Genomic DNA, 18490 nt, shown 5'->3' with positions numbered 1-18490 from the left:
GGGCTGGACGCAGAGCTCAGGGGGTCACAGCAGAGCAGGGGGGAGAATCGCTTCCCTCCACACGCTGGACACGCTGCTCCTGGTGCAGCCCAGGATGCGGTTTGGCTCTCTGGGCTGCAGGCGCACATTGCCGGTTCATGTCCAGGTTTTCATCCCCCAGCACCCCCAGGCCCTTGTCCTGGGGGCTGCTCTCCATCCCTTCATCCCCAGCCTGGGCTGATACCGGGGCTTGTCCCGACCCACGTGCAGGACCTTGACCTTGCCCTTGTTGAACCCCATGAGGTTTGCATAGAACCACTTCTTGAGCTTGTCCAGGTCCCTCTGGATGGATCCCGTTTCTCAGGCATGTCACCTGCACCACTCACCTTGGTGTCATCTGCAAACTTGCAGGTGTGCTCAACCCCACTGTGTCACTGATGAAGATATTAACCAGTACTGGTCCCAGTTGAGCCCTCTGTGGGACACCACTTGTCACCGATCTCCATCCGGACATCGAGCCACTAACTACCCTCTGGATATGATCATCCAACCAGTTCCTCATCCACCAACCAGTCCACCCATCAAATCCATACCTCTCCAACTTAGAGAGAAGGATGTTGTGGGGACCACGTCAAAGGCTGTACAGACGTCCAGACAGACGACATCCGCAGCCCTTCCTTTGTCCGCTGACGCGGTGGGTCCCTGGTCCGAGGCAGGACAGCCGCGCTGGCTGTCCGGAGTCACCCCCGTGCCACAGGTGGCAGCTCCCCAGTGTCCCCATTGCCTCCCCCACGCCTACAGCCGCTCTGGAGCACAAACCTCTACTCCTCTCCTTCCCCCCTGCTCATCTTGATAGCCCTGCAGTGGGCATTGATTTAGGTTATTATTGATTTCTGTACACAAAAGCAGAAGAATCACTAGTATGCTTGCTGCGTTACAGGGTGACTAATAATCAGAACCAAAGTGTTGGTACAGAAATTGCAGACTTCACACAGGGCAAACCACATTAACTAAAGGCTCTAAAATGTAAAGTAAACTTTATTATCCTTGAACCACAAAATAGATTTCTTTGGTTGTACAAATTTCACTAGTTACAGTCTTGATGCGCTAATTTTCCCTCAGAGTCTCTCAGGAGAGAACGGGAGAGAACCCAGAGCCTGGCACCAGGTACCGCAAAGGGAAAGAAAAAAAAGAGTCACAAGTTAGTCACCAAAACCAATCCAGGATTGTTTCCAAAATTGCTGTTGTTAAAAAGCAAATGCTAAAATTAGATTTAAAAAGGAAAAGCTCAAATTGCTGATGATGAAGCAGCCATAGCTGCAATTTGAGATTGATTATCAGAGTTCCCCCTTCAAAGCTCTATAAAATTAAACAAACTAAACATACGAAGTCAGTTAAAATGATCCACTGGATTTTGGCATGGAGATTCTCAGCTAAAGGAAACTGCATCCAGTTCTTTCGTTCAGCAAATGTACAAGCAGAAGTGCCTGTCGCTCCCCAGCCCCTGCGAGCCCTGGGCGGCTCAGGGCGCAGCGGGTCTGGCAGCTGGAGGTCGCAGCGAGCACCAACGTGCCGGGGCGGGCGGCTCAGGCGCCGCCGAGCTCAGGCGCCTTTCTCCCTGTCAGAGGCATTAAAGAAAACGGGATGTTTTACTTCTGTACTGGGCAGCAGAGCCGCAGAGACTGATTTCAGAGCTATAAGCAGCGTCTCCTCCACATCTGCAGAGCTCACGTGATACAGAATCTGTTCACAGCCCTTGTTCCACTCATGGAAACCAGGAATCGCACCCCTGCTCTTTTTTTTTCATTTTCTTTTTTTTTTCCTCTTGCATGGGCAAGCATATATTTTCCCTATTCTACATGGAAAGAGGCCTGAAGCCAAGTTGGCAGAGAGAATTGTGTAGTTATTGCAAGACACAGGCCAGACCCATCGCACTTCACTGTGCTCCCGAGAGCCCCGCACTGGGCACCCGCAGCGTCACACGTCGCTTCACCCACCAGTGTCCTCCTGTGAGACCCCGTTACTCCTACCCTGACCCCCCAACGCCACTTCCTAAATCCTAACCCGCTACCTTACTGCTGTTTACACCTCCCACCTCTGCACCGTATCCTAATCCCCAACTACTCTGCTGTCTACGCTGTCCCGCGCGCGGCTGCGCTGCCGCTGCGGCTGCTCCTGCCCCGCTCCGCGCGGTGCCGCGGCAGACAGACACCTCCCGACACTCGTGCGCAGGACTCACGCCGCCCGTGCGCACCCGGGCACGCGTCTGTCTCCCAGCACGGCACCGAACGCTGGCAGAGCCGCCTCCCGAACCGGCCGGATCGCTGCGCTCACGGGGCGGGTGGCGCGGAGCTGGCACGGGCTCCTGCTGTTCAGTCATCGCTTGAGCGCACGGGTGTCAGTGTCAGAGGCACTTCACTGAAATTCCTTTTTCTTTTTTTTCCCTTTTTGCCTCCAAGCTACCCATTTCCACATACTCCCAAAAGAAAGTGAGGTGACACAGTGAGGGAAGTGGAAAAGATGCTTTTTGGCAAAAGAGTAGAAATTAAATAGGAGCAAAGGCAGGCTGGACATTCCTTCTAATCCATACCAGAGTAGAAGCTCCCATATAAACCACTACAGAAATCCAAGTTGAGGAAATAACAGCTGGAGCCCAACGCACTCTCACACCCGTGTGCTCTCCCTGCCCTACCTGTCCCCACACAATATTTACAGGCTAACAAGCTGCAGCTGCCCACTGTCCTACCCACACCTCCTCTCATCTGCCATCAATACACCTGGTGCTGTCCCATTTTGCTCGGGACGCGCCCCAGCACGTTATCGGGTGAGAAACGAGGGCGGTTGGCAGCCTGGAAGGAGCTGGTTGAGCAGGAGGCTCCCGGGGCGCGGGGGTCCGGTGGCTGCGGGCGCGGTGCCGCGGGCGTCGCGCTGTCCTGGGGCCCGCGCTGGGCCGCTCCGTCGCCCGCGGGATCCCCCTACGTGGGGACAGCCGCCTCCAGGCTGCGCCGGCTGTGCCGCAGTTTGCGTTTGCTGCTGTACAGGGCCATTTCCTCGAGTGCTGATGAAGTGGGTGTTGATGAATCCCGTGTTACTAACATTTCCTCTTCCTCTGGTTGCCCGTCCTGCTCCTGGGGAACTGTGTAGACAAAAAAACCAAAGGTTTTAAGAGAAAGTGCAAGGTTCAGGGCAACGAAGATGCTGGAGGGAGTGGAGCATCTCCTGTGTGAGGAAAGGCTGAGGAGCTGGGGCTCTGGAGCTGGAGAAGAGGAGACTGAGGGCTGACTCATTAATGTTTATAAATATATAAAGGGTGGGTGTCAGGAGCATGGAGCCAGGCTCTTCGGGGTGCAACCAACAGTAAGACAAGGGGCAATGGGTGCAAACTGGAACACAGGAGGTTCCACTTAAAGATGAGAAGAAACTTGTTCCCGGTGAGGGTGCCAGAGCCTGGCCCAGGCTGCCCAGGGAGGTTGTGGAGTCTCCTTCTCTGCAGACATTCCAACCCGCCTGGACACCTTCTGTGGAACCTCAGCTGGGTGTTCCTGCTCCGGCGGGGGGCTGCACTGGGTGAGATTTCGAGGTCCCTTCCACCCCTGCATTGGGATTCTGTGACTCTGTGATTCAGTACACAGCTGCTACAGTTAACGCAGATATAAGGGTACACCCAGGTGCGGAATTTGAAGCAGCACTGAAGTCTGAGTGATTTAAAGTAACCCCGTGCCCAGAACTTTCAGGTGATCTGCAGCTCAGGTGCCGACTCCTGTGGATTCTGGGAAGAAAGCCACGTGCGTGAGAAGACACCTGCCCCTAACACCCGCGATTCACGGGGAACTATTGGAAGTGCCCATGGAAGGGACCACGGCGGCCACTGGGAGGACCGGGCTGCGCCCGCGCTGCGAGCGCCTCGCCAGGCCCACCGGAGCGCCGGTGTCTGCCCGCGCCAGCTGCTGCCGCGCGGGGCGGCGAGCGTGGCGGCCCTGCTGAGCGCCGCAGTCACGCCGCGTCCCGCGGGCCCCGGCCCTCGCCACGGACCTCCGGGCAGGGCAGGCTCTCGGCTCACCGGCCTCAGGCCTCTGAGGATGTTCTGCACCTGAAGCTGCTCCAGGGGCTCCTTTCTGTCCTGAAAGGAGCCGTCAGAGCTCGTCTGACGCGCTTTGACACGCACCGGCAACATCTGCCCTTCGCACAACCCGGCTCGAGCAACTACCATGAGGTGCTTGTGTAGAACGGAAAAAGCTCCACGAACCCACAGGTTTTTCCCCTCAAGTGCAAACTAGCTCCTGGGAAGCCTCTCTGAAGGCTGAACGTAGCCGAGAACCTCAGGCACAGAACTCTGCGGAGGCGGGTGGGAGCTGGGCGGGCTGGGCTGCGCCCGCTGCCCCGGAGCTGGCCCGGGCCATGCTGCCCGGCCCTCCCCGGCCTCCCCGGCCCTCCCCGGCGTCCCCAGCCCTCCCTGGCCCTCCCCGGCCTCCCCGGCCCTCCCCGGCCCTCCCTGGCCCTCCCCGGCCTCCCTGGCCCTCCCCGGCGTCCCCGGCCCTCCCCGGCGTCCCCGGCCTCCCGCCTGGAAACGCCTCACGGACCCTCCCCGGCCTCCCCGGCCTCCCAGGCCTTCCCCGGCCTCCCCGGCCTCCCGCCTGGAAACGCCTCACGGACAAGCGCGCGCGGGGAAGGGATGCTGGGGCTGGAGAGCAGATGATCGACTTCTAATCAAGGCAAACAGGTACAAAAGCAAGGTGCAGGCACATGCAGATAAAAATCCAGATGGGGAGGGAGCGGAAATCAGGGGGAAGTCACTCCTTTGAGAGCTCTTGGGCTGGAGTTTGCCCAGGGGGCATCAAACATGCAAGTTAAGTGATCTTAGCACTCTGAACTTTCAAAAAACTAACGATTGTTCCTCAGCCAAAGCTGTTAATGAAAACAAGCTGCCATGGGATAAGGCGGCACGTCTTTTAGTGGGTAGGCAGGTAGTTAAAACGCGGCAGAAGCGCAGGACGGTGTGAGCTGCTGTCACGGCACAGAGCGTCTGTATGAGGGTCAGTATTCGGCAACCAACGAGAAGGAACACAAGTGATGAAGACTCTACTGGGAGAAACTGCTGATGATACTGGGCTGTGTACCAGGGTAGTCAAATGAAACCCAACTGTTACAAAAATAATACAAAAAAAAATTTAAAAAAGCCCACAAAACAAAACACAAAAACCCCCAACCAACCAACCACAAAAAAGGGTATTAAGATTTTACAGAGTTGACTGGGCAATGATGTGGAAGGTAAAATTTACTGCAAATATGAATAGATTCAAGAAAGAAGTAAACATCTCTAAAATTAAAGGCCTCTGTCGCAGAAAGTGCTAAAGCGCAGATTGTTGTAGCCTGGAGCAGTATTCTGGAAGGAATCGCTTTGTGCTTTTCTTCTTTTGTGCTCTTTTCTTGGCATTCCCCATGGCTCACATCAGACACAATATCAGACTAGCCGGAGCACGCTGATGACTTGCAGGTTTATTTTTACGCTGTTGGATGATGCTTAAGCTCAATAAAAGTAATACAACCCTGATTGCATATAAAATGCAACATCCTTGAAGTGAGATTATGATTGTGTAGTCATTGGGGGAGCTTTCTGAGACCATCGGCACATCTCAGCAATGCCATTTCCCTTCCGAGTATTAGATATCAGAAGAGACAGGAAAACACACAGAACAGGTTCTGCTGCTCATAAACTCACCATGTGCCTGCATTTGCAATAGTGCATGCAGCCCTGTTCCCCTTCTCTATCTTAAAAATGGCACAGATGAAATAAAAAAGGTCCAGAGGGGTGTGGGAACGATTCCCTCAAGGAGAAATGAGGATTCTTCGGCCTGGAGGGAAGAAAACTGATGGCAGATGTGACACTGGCCCACAGGAATGGTTCAGAAAGAGTGAATCAGACAGTTATCCACTGCATCCCAGAGGACCCAAGGCAATTATCAAGAAACAGAATTAAAGAAAATACCTCGTTATGGAACTCAGTGCCGTCACGAAAGATTAGAGAAGCCAATCTAGACAATTTTATAGAGGATCATTCCATTATGATCTAGATACAATACCTGGCTCAAGACACCCCTACTTAATAGGTGATTACAGAAAACTGAAAATGTGCATCTGTGCAAGCTCATTTTCTCTGTTTCTCATATTTTTTCCCCTAAGAACTCACTTCTAGCCAAACAGGATACTGGCATATTCTGAAGCAGCAGGAGCCTCCCTTTCCATGATTCATGTCCTATGAGAGAAATTACAAAATACTGGAAGAGAGCACAGGTATTGCAGCTACTATGAATCTTGAGATTTTCTGGTTTTGTGAAAATTTGGTAGGAAAGAATCTGTAAAATGGAAGTCTGGAGAACAAAAGGGTGGATGCACCTCTTTGGAATAGAGATGTGGCTAAAAAGGCTGGGTGGGGGTAAATTAACAATAAAGGAAGGTGGAGAGACCATCTTTGTTCCCAGGTGTGTATGAGCTGCTGAGCCCGAGGCAAAACTAATAATAGAGCAGGGATGAGTCCAGGGCAGGATAAAAAGATACCTGTCCTGTGCAATTGCTGTAGACATTAGACATGCCAAGTAGACAAAGACCATGGCCAGAAGTAGTTCCTTAAATACCAAAAGCAGGTATCCAGTAATAAGTGCAATACACAGTTATCAAGGGTCTATTTCTGAACCCTGATGGTTCTGAGATTGGGAAGCAAATGACTCTGGCTCCAAGTGATCTGGAAAAGTTATGTCATACAGCAAGCACATAGCACGGGTTCACCCTAAAAATACTATTATGTAGTTCTAGTACTTCATAGCCTCTTGAAAACCTTGGAATAAATGTTTTCAAACACATTTAAGAGATGACGGCAGGGGCCGCTGCAGAGCATGACCCGTCAATTGGAAAAACCGTTTCTTAGAGCGCACGTGGTGTGCTTTGAAACGTCCCGAGGAGACATGCTGGTGCTCTCCTGCAGCCAGCAGTAAGAGCCTTGGAGCTTCTGTTATAATCACAAAGCTCAGGAATTGCTTACGAGTTTTCCACATGGTCAAAAAGCCATAATTCCATGATCAAGGATAATTCCAATTAAAACACCGATGTGTGTAGAGGGGTGCAGAGAAAAGGTGTCACTAAATGTAGTAATTAGACCTCTTTAAAGCCATACCCAATACAGACAGAAGTGAAAGGCCTGATAGGACGTGTCAAATCGGTGCCTGAAGTGCTGGGAGTTGCAAATGAAGCTGGTGGGGCAGGAGGAGAACACACAGTGTTGCTTTGAACCTGGTGACATATGCATCTTTGATCTTCGGGAACTGGTTTCCTTTCCTTTTCCTCTTACGGTAAAGAAAAATTCAAGTAAAAATCACTCTAATTCTCAAGTGTTTTCCCAGAGGAAGATTTAATTCCAAATGTTCTCTCTACACATTCTGAGAAGGGTCTGGAGACAGACAAAAGCAGGCCTAGCGGGCAGCTGGAGCTGAGGCAGAAAAGGAGTACTTTTTAAATTCCACATACAGATATTATAACTTACCAAAAATCTCTATAAAAATAATTTAAAAACATCTATATAGATTTTTATATTTATTTCTATATGTGTTGGCTGGAATCTTGCACTGCCTGGAAGAATGAGATGGGGGACAAATCTAAAAAGGACCTGAGAGCTTTGTCCCGTCCCAGAGCGCGGCTGCATCTCCACCTGCCATCCTCCCAAACTGACTTTGGAAAACCTGCATCTGTTTTGGTGCCTCACAACACATCACAGCCTCATACAGTAATGACTTAAGAATTACTTAAGGACTTGGTTAAAACACTCCTAACAGAGCACCATGCTCTTTTCTTTACGCCTTTTACTCTCTTTGGGAACCAGCGGCGGGCAGTGGTGAGCTGTGAAGCCCCTACCCCATTGCTGATTATTTCCAGACCCGTCATGACCTCCTCGTTACGTATGCTGACTGAACTGCCTCAGGAGAACAACCCGAGAGGTTTACTCCGAGGGATGAACACCACACGTTGTTCTCGGGAAAGTAAGTTTTCCTTGAGTATCTCTGCAACAGAACCTCCCTCTGGAAATGGTCCATACATGGATCAGCTGTATCAGCACAGCCTTTACCCAGAGAGATTTGCCAAGATAAAATGAAGAGAGAAACTGTTCCTTGTGTAAAATGAAGTGGGAAAAACTAGCTGTAAAACAGGCAGAAGAAAACCAGCACCAAGGTCTGAAGGCAATGGAGGTACTGGCAAGGAGCAGCAGCCCCGCTGAGCTCCACACCCCCCCGAACCGCGGGGGACACAGACGCCGCAGAGCCGGGGCGGCTGAGGAGGCGCCGCACTCAGGGCTTCAATCACTGCTTAGTTAGGTGATGTGGACACAGATGCACAGGTCTAGACTTGGAGAGTCACCTGGGTACTCAAGCACCTCAACACTCTCAAGTCTTAACCCAGGGTGAGTTATCTGCAGCTGCAACTCTTTGCTCTAGCAAATGCGGCACGAGGCAGACCCTGAACAACAGACGTTTCCCACTTACACCAGGTGACAGAGGCCAAAACTTCCACCCACGTTCTACCACCACTCTTTACTCCAGAGCACAAAACTGGAGGAAAACTAGGCATGCTTGTCACACACCATTCTCAGCAAATTAGCCATCACTAAAGCACAATGCAAATATCCTACCCAAAATTGAACGTGGCAAGTTTGGAGGTTTCATTCTAGAACAGACAAAATAGGACATTGCTTCAAGCAGCAAGAAGCTGAAGTTCTCGAGGCTGGTTCCACAAGGAGGCAAAAGGGGAACCCTCTAGAACCGTGGTGGGAAGCAAGTAGAACAAAGACAAGTCCTTTGGCCACAAGCTTACCTGAGTTATTTCTGTCATCTACGTATCTGAGGTCGTCAGCTGCATCAGGTGACTGGAAGAGAACAGAAGACATGAGCATCCACCAGTGCCAACCAACTCCCCACCCCGTCTTCCAACACACTACGAGGACGTTTTGCCCTCGAAGTGCTGGTGCCACAGCAGCTGGGGCGCAACCCTCAGCGATGCCCAAGATACAGCGTTAACCTTCCTGCCAAGCCAAGCAGCCCATCGCCGGAACTGCAGGACAAGGTGTGTCTGCCCATCGGAGTTCTCCTTTGTGCGCAGGGAGGAGATCAGAAGTGATGCGGGAGGCAGAAAGCGTAAAGACTATAGAAAATGAGCAGAAACATGGAGGAGAGCAGACAGGAGCTACATTTCCTTGAGAGTCCCGGATCCTAATTCTGCAGCTGCACTGCTCCCAGACCCAGCTTCTCACACCAAATCAACTTCTTTGTGTTCGGGTCTGTACAGAGGACTGATATAGGACAGGAAGCATAAAATCATAGAATCGTTTTGGTTGGAAAAGACCTTTAAGATCATCGAGTCCAACCGTTAACCCAACACTGCCCAGTCCACCACTAAACCATGTCCTTAAGGGCCACTACACATCTCTTAAACACCTTCCAGGATGGTGACTCAGGCAGCTACATCCCAACAGATGGCAGAGACGGCTTTGGAGAAGTGGCTAAGGGACAACCAGGAACCCCCACCAGCTCCTGCTGATTTTACAGCCTTCACCAAATGGACACCGTTCCAACAACCAGTGCTGTCTGTAGCTCATCAGACCAGTGACAGCACCAGGAGAAAACAACTTTGTTCACAGTCATGAACCTGAGGTGGCTTGAAAATCAGCACTATTCTGCAGACACGTGTAAGTGTCCCACGCCCTACTTATTTTGCTGAAGTAGAGAATTTAATCCCACTGTATATAGTGCTTCAAGGATAGAAAGGTCTGAAGTATTCTGTTGAGGTATTGTTTACTTCAAAAGTGGCTGCATTTGTTACTTCTGCTATTCTTTCTAGTTTCGTACACAATACACTGAGCTCAACACTTCTCTGAGCTACACAAACATAAGGATAGGGTTTCAGAAGAGCTCAGTACTCAGCAGGTTTAATAATGCCAAACTCATCTGAAAGTTCTGGTCACTACTGTTCAAAATCTGTCTTTAAGGGGTTGTCTTGCTCAGCTCAAGAGCACAAGTGAGGGCTCGCTTTAATTTTCCTTTACTTGTAGGATAAAGAATGGCAGCTCTGTAGACTTCTACGGAAAGCATTAGGGAAGTTTCACAGCTGTGAGAGCAAGAAGCCCTAATTTCCAGATAAACTTGCCTGTTTTGTGCCAACAGCAAAACTGGAGGAGGCAGGAAAGAGGGGGAGATGATCTCAGCCTGTTTAGTGCTTTAGAAATAAAGCGAGTGTTTGGTAGAAGAGACGCCCTTCACGAAGAGCAGAACACGGGCTGCGATGCTGTTGTGTGCGCGGCTGAGGGACGCAGCCCGGCCCAACAGCTCTGCGCCCGTCCAAAGCGAGCGGCACGCCGCGCGGCCGTGCCCAGGAGAAACACCGCCGCTGAATTACTGCCCGGCCAAGGGCTCCGGAGGAACTGCCGCAGGATTTGGAGGGGCAGCCTCCTCCGGAGACACCTTCTCGGCTGCGCGAAGACCCCGTGGGGAACGGTGGCCTTGGCAGAAGCTTGGGGACACTCGGGTGGTCTGGAGCGCTGGCGGCCAGTCCTCGAACTCGCGGGGTGCAGAACCCAGGCAGGCGCACACCCCAAAGGGAGCGACTCGTAGAGAAAAAGGCGCGTGACTACCAAGGGCTAGGTAACACCGTTAGTGAAAGGAGTCAGCCAAGAACATGCATCAAATAACTGCCCGAGAATCCTCCAACTGCAACTCTGCTGAACTCTGGCTTTGGGGATGACACCTTGGACCTGGGATCTTTTGTCAGTACTTTCTAGCTCTGCACACACAACACACACCCAACTGCAGCCATCTGCTTCCTTGTCTTTATATAAAACCAACCAACCTAAATAAACCATTACAGACATGTAATATCTGGAATCAGCTGTCACAAGCGCAATCAGTTAACGACTGACCCAGAGAACAGCAGGAAGGCAGCTTGGTCCGGGGCAGCTGGCTCTGGGGGCCCTGCTCAAGCAGTGGGCCGGACACAGGGACCTCCAGAGGCCCCTTCCAACCTCCGCTGTTCTGCGACTCTATGGCAAAGCAGCTTCAGTGAAATGAGGTTCTTTTAGGATGGAGAACCATGGTGCTCACCCTTGAAACTTGCTATTCTCTTACCACATGATTACTTCATGGTTAATCTACAGCAGAGTTACAATATGTGAGAATTGTCACCACAGCTGCTTCTTGGGCAGGACACCAGGTACATTCCATTTTGAAGTTAACATTTGCTCCAATTTGCAATTTGTTGGCAATCAATTCTATATGTTTTTTCTTCCCTTTTAGTTCTCATCTTTCACTTAAAAGTATTTCAGGATCAATTAAGGTGGAGATGTAGCTGCTTTATATTTGCGAAGGTTTTGTAATTAATTTTAAAATCATCTGGACCAACTTTTTCACAATTCCACAAAGCCCTCGGTTACACAGCACGGTGCTGCCAGTGCCTCCCCCAGGGACGGGGCCTTTGGAGAGGACTTGCTCGGGTTGCTCAGCTGCTGCTCTGATGCTCAGCACTTCACGCACTCGCCCTCCGGCAAACCGAGCCCTAACCAGTCCAGCAGATGGGTCAGCATGCAGTTGATACCTGGATTTCGTAAACAGGTTTGGAGGAAGGAATAGCAGCAAATTCCCGGTAGTCAAACTTCTTTTCAGACATGGACTAGAAGGGACAGCAAAAGAGAAGAAACACAGAAGAGAGAGTAAGGGGAGAGAAATGGATGGAAACCCAGCAGCGAGCGGAGCCACCTCTGCAGAGATAAAAGCAGGAGGAGAGCGTCATCCTCAGTGCCAAGAGCACCTGGACACAGCCTCTGAAAATGAGACATCTCTGGGACAGGGTCTTTTTAGCTGTCCTGGTGTCAGGACAGGGCTTCCAAGTTGCATTTTACTGGAGCACATGATGTTTTCTCTGCACATGCACACCAAGTTAGGTAGGAAACCTATTTTCATGGGAACATTTGTGGCAAGATGCCCGATGGTTCTATGACAGTCAGGATTTCAATCGAGAATTGGCTGTATTGTGTGACCTTGGGCAAAACCAGGTTCCCTCTCTGTGTGGCTGCTCCCACTCTTCTGTCTTACTGATTTTGACAGTTCTCTGCAGCAATGTCCTGCTGTGTTTATACAGTGCTTAGAAAAAGGAAAACGCTGATTTCAGCTGAAGTTCTCAGTTTTATGCTGTTGAGGAAAAAAGGGGCCAAAGTCTCTGAATGGAAAGGCTTTCTGAACACAGAGATGGAGTGGACGAACCAAGAAAGGGATGAAATAATAAAACATAGAAACAGAAGTTACATCATAGTTGTAAAAAAGGGGGGATGCCTCTAGCAATGGGTATGACAGAGCTCCATCCACTGTGCTCTCTTCGCAATTCTGTAGATCATGCAGTCAGACCTGGCTTGAGTATTTAAGTAGGGATCCCATGGCCCCGATGCACGGTCCACACCCAAGCTGAGTAACTGAGAAATCCCAGGGTATAGGAGAGATAACAAAAGCAAGCAGAAGTATGTCATACCAGCCTGCCTGGTGAAGTGACGTTTCTGGGACTGCAATCTGCAAAAGATGACACAAAAGCACTATTTAGTGAACGGCTGTATTATATACGACACCTACCCAAATCTGCCCCTTCCATTTAGCAGAATTTCAGTGTGATAAAAGCTCAGGAACGACACTGCCTTCTTAGAACAAATCTCTCTCTCCTGCTTTTTAGTCATGACGCTGGTTTTATTTCTGCTCTGGTTCCCTAGAGCCATCCCTCAGATGTTCTGTCATGTTTTCTAGAGATTGGTCCCATTCCCTACACTGAGGGATGTCATATGGCCCAGAGGACTTTCCAGCCCAGGCTAAAGGAGAAAACTGCTTTCCAGCAAGTTCAACTAGAGAAGCATTCACGTTTTTCCCCAGAGACAGAGACGGCTGCATGGTACCTTCCAGCGGCGTTGGTGATGGGGTGGGAACTGGTGAGGGTGACTCTGCCAGCTGCTCCAGCGTGCTGCGTTTTTTCCCCTCCTTGGACTTGGCGATCACCATTTGGGCTTTTAGAGCATCCTGTTCAAGTGATTTCATCCTGTCTCAGAAACGAGGGAGAAAAAACCATCAGCCATTGCCTTCTGTATCAGAGATAATGCCTTCTTCTGCGCCCAGACCGCAGTCAACAGGCTGAGTGCAGAAAGGCAAAGTTAAGCGCCCGGTTCCCTGAGGCAGACAGACTTCCAAAGCAGAACAAGAACAGCTTGGTCTGCTGTCATCCTGAAACACGCGTGCCATCGTATGTGTTGAAGAGACAGAGCCTGGAGCCAAGGATCAACGCACTGAGAAGCTGCAGGACTTTCCAGAGGTGCCACACACGACAGGAGAGCAACCCGAACTGGAAAGGAACTGCAGGGGCTCAAACGAGGAGGATCAGTTCTCAGCACTTTACTCTCCTCTGTGCTCTCAGTGTGTTGCTTCTTAACCCTTTTCAGCCACCACGCGATTATGAAACAGCTAAGGAAAGGTGGGCTCAGCCCTCAGAAGTGTCTGTTCCCTTCTCCCAGTCAAACGGCCCCAGCATCCCCCCCTGTTCTCACTGGGACGAAGCGGGCAGGCTGTGGGACCCCAGGGAAGCGAACGCCAGCAACACTGAGGTTTCCTCCCTACCCCGGCCGGCCGGCGCTGGGAGCACCGCATCAGGACGAGGGACGGGAGCGCCGAGCATGCAGCTGCGGGGGGGCCGTGCACACCTGGATTGGCTTCCTGACCCGGGGGCTCTCGAGGCGTGACTCTGCTTGGGGCTACTCATCTGAGCTGGCCTGGCCCCGGGAGCAGGTGCCCGCTGCCGGGACTGGTACAGCTTCCTGGCCAGATCCTGCTCGTACTGTTTAATACTGTCTTCAAGAGCTGAGGATCTGAGGAGGAGGAGGAGGAAGAGGAGAAGGAAGAGGAGGAAGAGGAAATGATGGTGATGAACATCGCAGCGGACAAGCGCAGGGAAAGAAAGAAACAGATACAGGAACATACCCTGGCAAGGAGAAATATGGGTCTGATGTAGGGGCTGCCTGGATTCAAACAGGCTCCTATATCTGATCCTGTCCAACACCAGCTGCTGCAGAGGCAGGAACCTCCAGAGGGCACCCTGGGCTGATGTGCGCAGAGGCACCAGCCTGCAGAGCCTCAGCGTCTGGAGCTGCCCTCCTCACGGTGGAGAGGACTCAAACACCCAGAGAACAGCGGGGAACGGCCCACCAGGTACTTACAGAGCATGTCTGCGTGTGTGACACAGACTGAGGGAGCACAGGGCGTGAGTGAGTGTGTGGGCGTGCAGGCACTGGATGGCCTCCTCGGGTACATTTGCAGACACATACCGGAGGCCCCTGTTGGCACACACCTTTGTCTGGCCACCAAAAAGGGGAAGCAAAATGGACAAGCACATTCCAAAAGGTGCGTTTGCCACAGGCCCTGGAACACATGCAACTAAAGAGGTGAGTGCACCCGTAAAACAGTATGTGCGTGGTAGGAAAACTGCCACGATGCACCTCGCCCTTGCTGGACACCTGCCCCTGGTGTGTGCTGAACCCTCCAGGCAGTGACGCCAGCGGCCGTGTGCCCAGAACACTTATCTAGCCGGGGTCCCAGGGCGTTTGTCCCACAGGGCAGGGGGTGTGTGCGGGGAGAGGGGGACACGTCACATGTCCTGGCACAGCACTGATGACACAGGGAGAAAAGGGAAAGCCCAAGAAGGTGCAAACTGATGGGGTCACGAGTGACAGCACACAGACCAGAGAACTGGAAAGAAGCAGAAGATAGAAAATTAGAAAGAAAGTAATAAAATCAGCGGCATGCACTTAAAGAAAACACAGGTTAGTGAGGCTGCAGCACCATGCGCAGGGCAATAGTGTTCCCTCCTGCACAGCACCCGCGGTGCTGCCCGGGGACCTCTGGACACCAGACCTGAGCCCTGGCTGCCCCCAAGCCCCTGAGCTGCTCCAGCGCTAGAGGACACGGGTCCGAACAGGACCAGATCGCCCAGGAGATGTGTGGCAGCAGGGGACAGTCCGTCCCTGTGGTACGAGAAGGGACACATTATGGTGACCAACTGATTCCTGCCAATGCCAAGATAAGCAAGGCCTTAACTGACCCAAGGAATCAGCCAACGCTTCTCTAAGAACTGAATAAAAATCTATACCTTGGTATCAGAAGCAAAATGGAGCTAAGGACCTGGTCTGCAGAACTTAATACAACTGGACCTGATAAATGAAAAGCAAGACAGCTGCAAGTAGCTTCTCCTTGTCACGTATTCTTCCCTCTAAAAGGCTCTCTCTTCACTAGTTCATTTTCCATGAACAAAACATGCTTGGGAGAGAAGAGACTGAAGGTTTGGAACGCAGTCATCTCTCTCCTGCCCACAGTGGACAAAACTCGACATTCATTAACCCTTCCACAGTGTAACATAACACATTTACTGTGCCCTGAGCGATTTCAACAAGGTCCTCGCTAACCCAGAGGCGTAGTCAGAAGTACAGCAATGTTCCAGGAGCAAATAATGCAATCATCTAAAAAAAATCCTGCAACCTCCCCCAGCACTTTTCAGATTTCATCTGCTGGCAACAGCAACAAGTTCATGGCAGAACAGACTCGCGAGGCAAGTGCTGTGAATCCTGCACTATGAGCCATGTCCTTGCAATGGCTTTGCTTTCAAAGGTTTGTGCAGGCAACGTCATGTTTCTCCTTTCTACACCCACCTGAAACAAAAGCTTTTATTACAGCATTCCTTAGATATGTTCATGCTTAGGAGGAATGGGAGCTGACGTTATCTCAAAGTCTGCCCCATCATATGAGGAAACATGCATGGGAAGTGGAGGTGCAAGGGAGAGAAAACCCTGTGTATCTAATTGTGAAGGGATGACAGATCAGTCTCTACCACCTCTCCAAGCACAGTGATGTTGATTTTCAAGAAAAGCCCGACAGACAACTTCTGTTTTGTTGGATCGAATACAACAGTATTTTTTTTAGGAGCAAAGATGGAGCAGGAACTCTGTGCAGGATGTCTACTGACGACACTGCGGTGCTTACGCAGTATCGTACTGAGTCAGTTTTTAATGCACTCAATGCTCACAGCCTTCCTGTGAGGCACAGAAGGGCTGTTACGGTTGTCTCTGTAGCACAGGGGGCTCGGGGACCTGCCCAGCGTCAGAATGTGCCAGACCAGGAACGTGCACCTGGTCACCTCGGTCCCACTCGGCCTCTCTGAGCGACGGTTTCAAACACGCGTTGGGTTCCACAACAGCCACACAGCTTCTAGTCCTACAACACAAGGGCAGTGCAGCTGTTGCTCACGAATTCTGTTCCACTTGTATTTTTGTAAAAGAGCTGTTCTTGGCTTAATGTGAAAATAGAGAACTTCCATTTGCAAATGACGCCACCTGAAAAGTTGTGATACAGAAACCATGGGAAAAGCATCAACCGGAACAGGTGTGAGACGCCCAATACAGCAGCACACTCGGCAAATCTGAGCAGCAGCCAGAATCCCGCAGGACGGGGGGAGCAGCCCGGCCCCCTGACCCACGGTGCCTGCGGCAGGAGCCCCGTTAGCGGGGAGATCACTAATTACAGACTCCCAGGGACCTCAAGTCCATCTGATCCAAGAGCTGCTCAAGGCAGGGCCAGCGTCAAAGGTCTAACGAACGTGCCACAAGATGACAGAAATCAGCCTCTGCCAAACCAAGGTTCTGTGTGGTTTTCCCGTGATCTGCTCAGCACCCTGACACTGCAGGGCAGTGACACTAAGGCAGCGATTCAGAAAAAAAGGTCCCACTGAGACAGAGCAGGCAAAGGACTCGTACACGGCAGAGGGCTGGAGCACACAAAGAAACTTCTTCTTGAAGGGCAAAAGCCCTGGTACTACGAACATGAGTCCAGCTCTAAAGAAACCATAAGCAGACCTGTTACATGATCAGGTAGCGCTGGGAAGCTTTGTACCCTTCAAAGCCCTCCATAATTAGTCAGTTCTCGCTGAGGATTCCACCATATATTTCTTCATCCTCTGAGCCTCCCCAGAAGATGACAGCACCATTATCATCCACGTCTAAGCACAAACGCTGGAACTGCCAAGTGGCATCACAGCTCAAGGCAAGCGCTCTAGCACCTTATCTAGCCGGCTGGCAAAGGAGTCACTCGCAGCCCTGTTCCTCTAAAAGCTCTTGTTCAAACCCCAAAAGAGACCGTTTCAGATTGTTCTTTGAATGCCTCCTACAGGAACATTATGGCAAGAAAACTATAATTAGTTATAGGAGCAGCCTGACTGATTTTGAAAGGAATTATATGATACAGTAAATGCCTGGACTAGCTTCAAGTCTTGAGCTCTGAGACAGGAAGTTCTCTTTCTTCCAAAACAATTTTTAATCACTCTTGAAACAGCTTGTGTGGATAAGAACACCCTCATCTTGCTAATTTCTTGGCTTCAGCAGTTTTCCAGTCTAGCAACAGTGGATATGAGAAATGATCTTTCCATTTTTCATTTTGGATATGTCACCTTGCTGCTTGGTGGGAAGGTGTCTGCTGAGAGGGAAGGAATACACTCACCATCACATAAAGGTGTCTAAGTTATGTTTTTCATAAAACTCCACTGTCTCCATGATTGTGCAGTAGTGTTGAAATAAGAGACATCTCACCCATGGAGCTGTCAGCAGCAGATGAGCTCAGCCAAGCGGCAGATGCTTTGCACTGTTTAAACAGATACTACACAACCTCCCCTAACATCTGACCTAGGAAGGCTTGTTTATTCCCTGTTTTTAATACCACAAAACCCAAAAGACATGCAGCAGGTGCTCTTTTCCTGAACTAGCCTAGTGAAGAGAACAGAGAAGCCTCTTCTGTCTCACCGTGCTGCCCTCCACATTGCTCGTTTCTCTGCCTCCAGAGCACGACGTTCTGCTGGAGAAAGCTCCTTCTCTTGACTGCTCAGCAGCTCAGGACTCTGCATTCGCAATCGCTCCTGGTGCCGCCGTTCAGCTTTCGCCGTCCGCACAGGTGCCACTGGGTCCCCTGCTCCAAGATACAACGGACTCAACCTGTGAGAGAGAAGCAACGAGGGGTGGGCAGGCCTGGTCCTCCACAATTCTTATCTGCCTGTTTTCGAGATAAAAGGTGATGACCGACAGCCCCAATCAACTGTTTAGCACCACATCCGAAGACATCATCTTGGGAGATGGAGGGACACATAACAGAGGCGAGTTTCTCTTAAGAAGTCAGTTCTGATCACAGTTTCTCCATAAAATCCTTCCTTTTACACCCCATATCTGCTAAAAAGCAGGAGCCATCTGCTCCATCAGCCAGCAGCTCCTGGGCACAGGACACGGCTGATCCACTTACCCAGACATGGAGTTGGTTCTCTGCTCAGGCTTGATTCCCTCCTCCAGCGAATTCCTCTGTGAGCTGCTGTTCTCCGTGACCTCGGAGGGCCTAGAGCAAAACAAGCACGTCAGCCAACAGCACCG

General features: G+C 51.1%; 1 protein-coding gene across 2 annotated transcripts in view; it reads right to left on the bottom strand.

The window, feature by feature from the left end:
* Window positions 1-999: 999 nt before the first annotated feature.
* Window positions 1000-18490, bottom strand: part of SCRIB (scribble planar cell polarity protein) — a 116641-nt gene continuing 99150 nt past the window's right edge. Inside the window, exons 38-45 of one of the 2 annotated variants that reach the window (XM_065627253.1) lie at window positions 18366-18455; window positions 17876-18064; window positions 13739-13903; window positions 12944-13083; window positions 12532-12569; window positions 11605-11679; window positions 8836-8887; window positions 1000-3115 (exon numbers count right to left, since the gene is read on the bottom strand). In XM_065627253.1, coding sequence (XP_065483325.1) covers window positions 2955-3115; window positions 8836-8887; window positions 11605-11679; window positions 12532-12569; window positions 12944-13083; window positions 13739-13903; window positions 17876-18064; window positions 18366-18455 — 910 coding nt within the window. In that variant the 3' untranslated portion in view covers window positions 1000-2954. The remainder of the gene's footprint in view (window positions 3116-8835; window positions 8888-11604; window positions 11680-12531; window positions 12570-12943; window positions 13084-13738; window positions 13904-17875; window positions 18065-18365; window positions 18456-18490) is intronic. The other variant, XM_065627254.1, reaches the window with a different exon arrangement.

This window comes from Caloenas nicobarica, chromosome 2 (assembly GCF_036013445.1).
Source record: "Caloenas nicobarica isolate bCalNic1 chromosome 2, bCalNic1.hap1, whole genome shotgun sequence".
NCBI lineage: Eukaryota > Metazoa > Chordata > Aves > Columbiformes > Columbidae > Caloenas > Caloenas nicobarica.
Note: the sequence above shows the minus strand (reverse complement) of the source record. Positions and strands in the feature narration are given on the sequence as shown.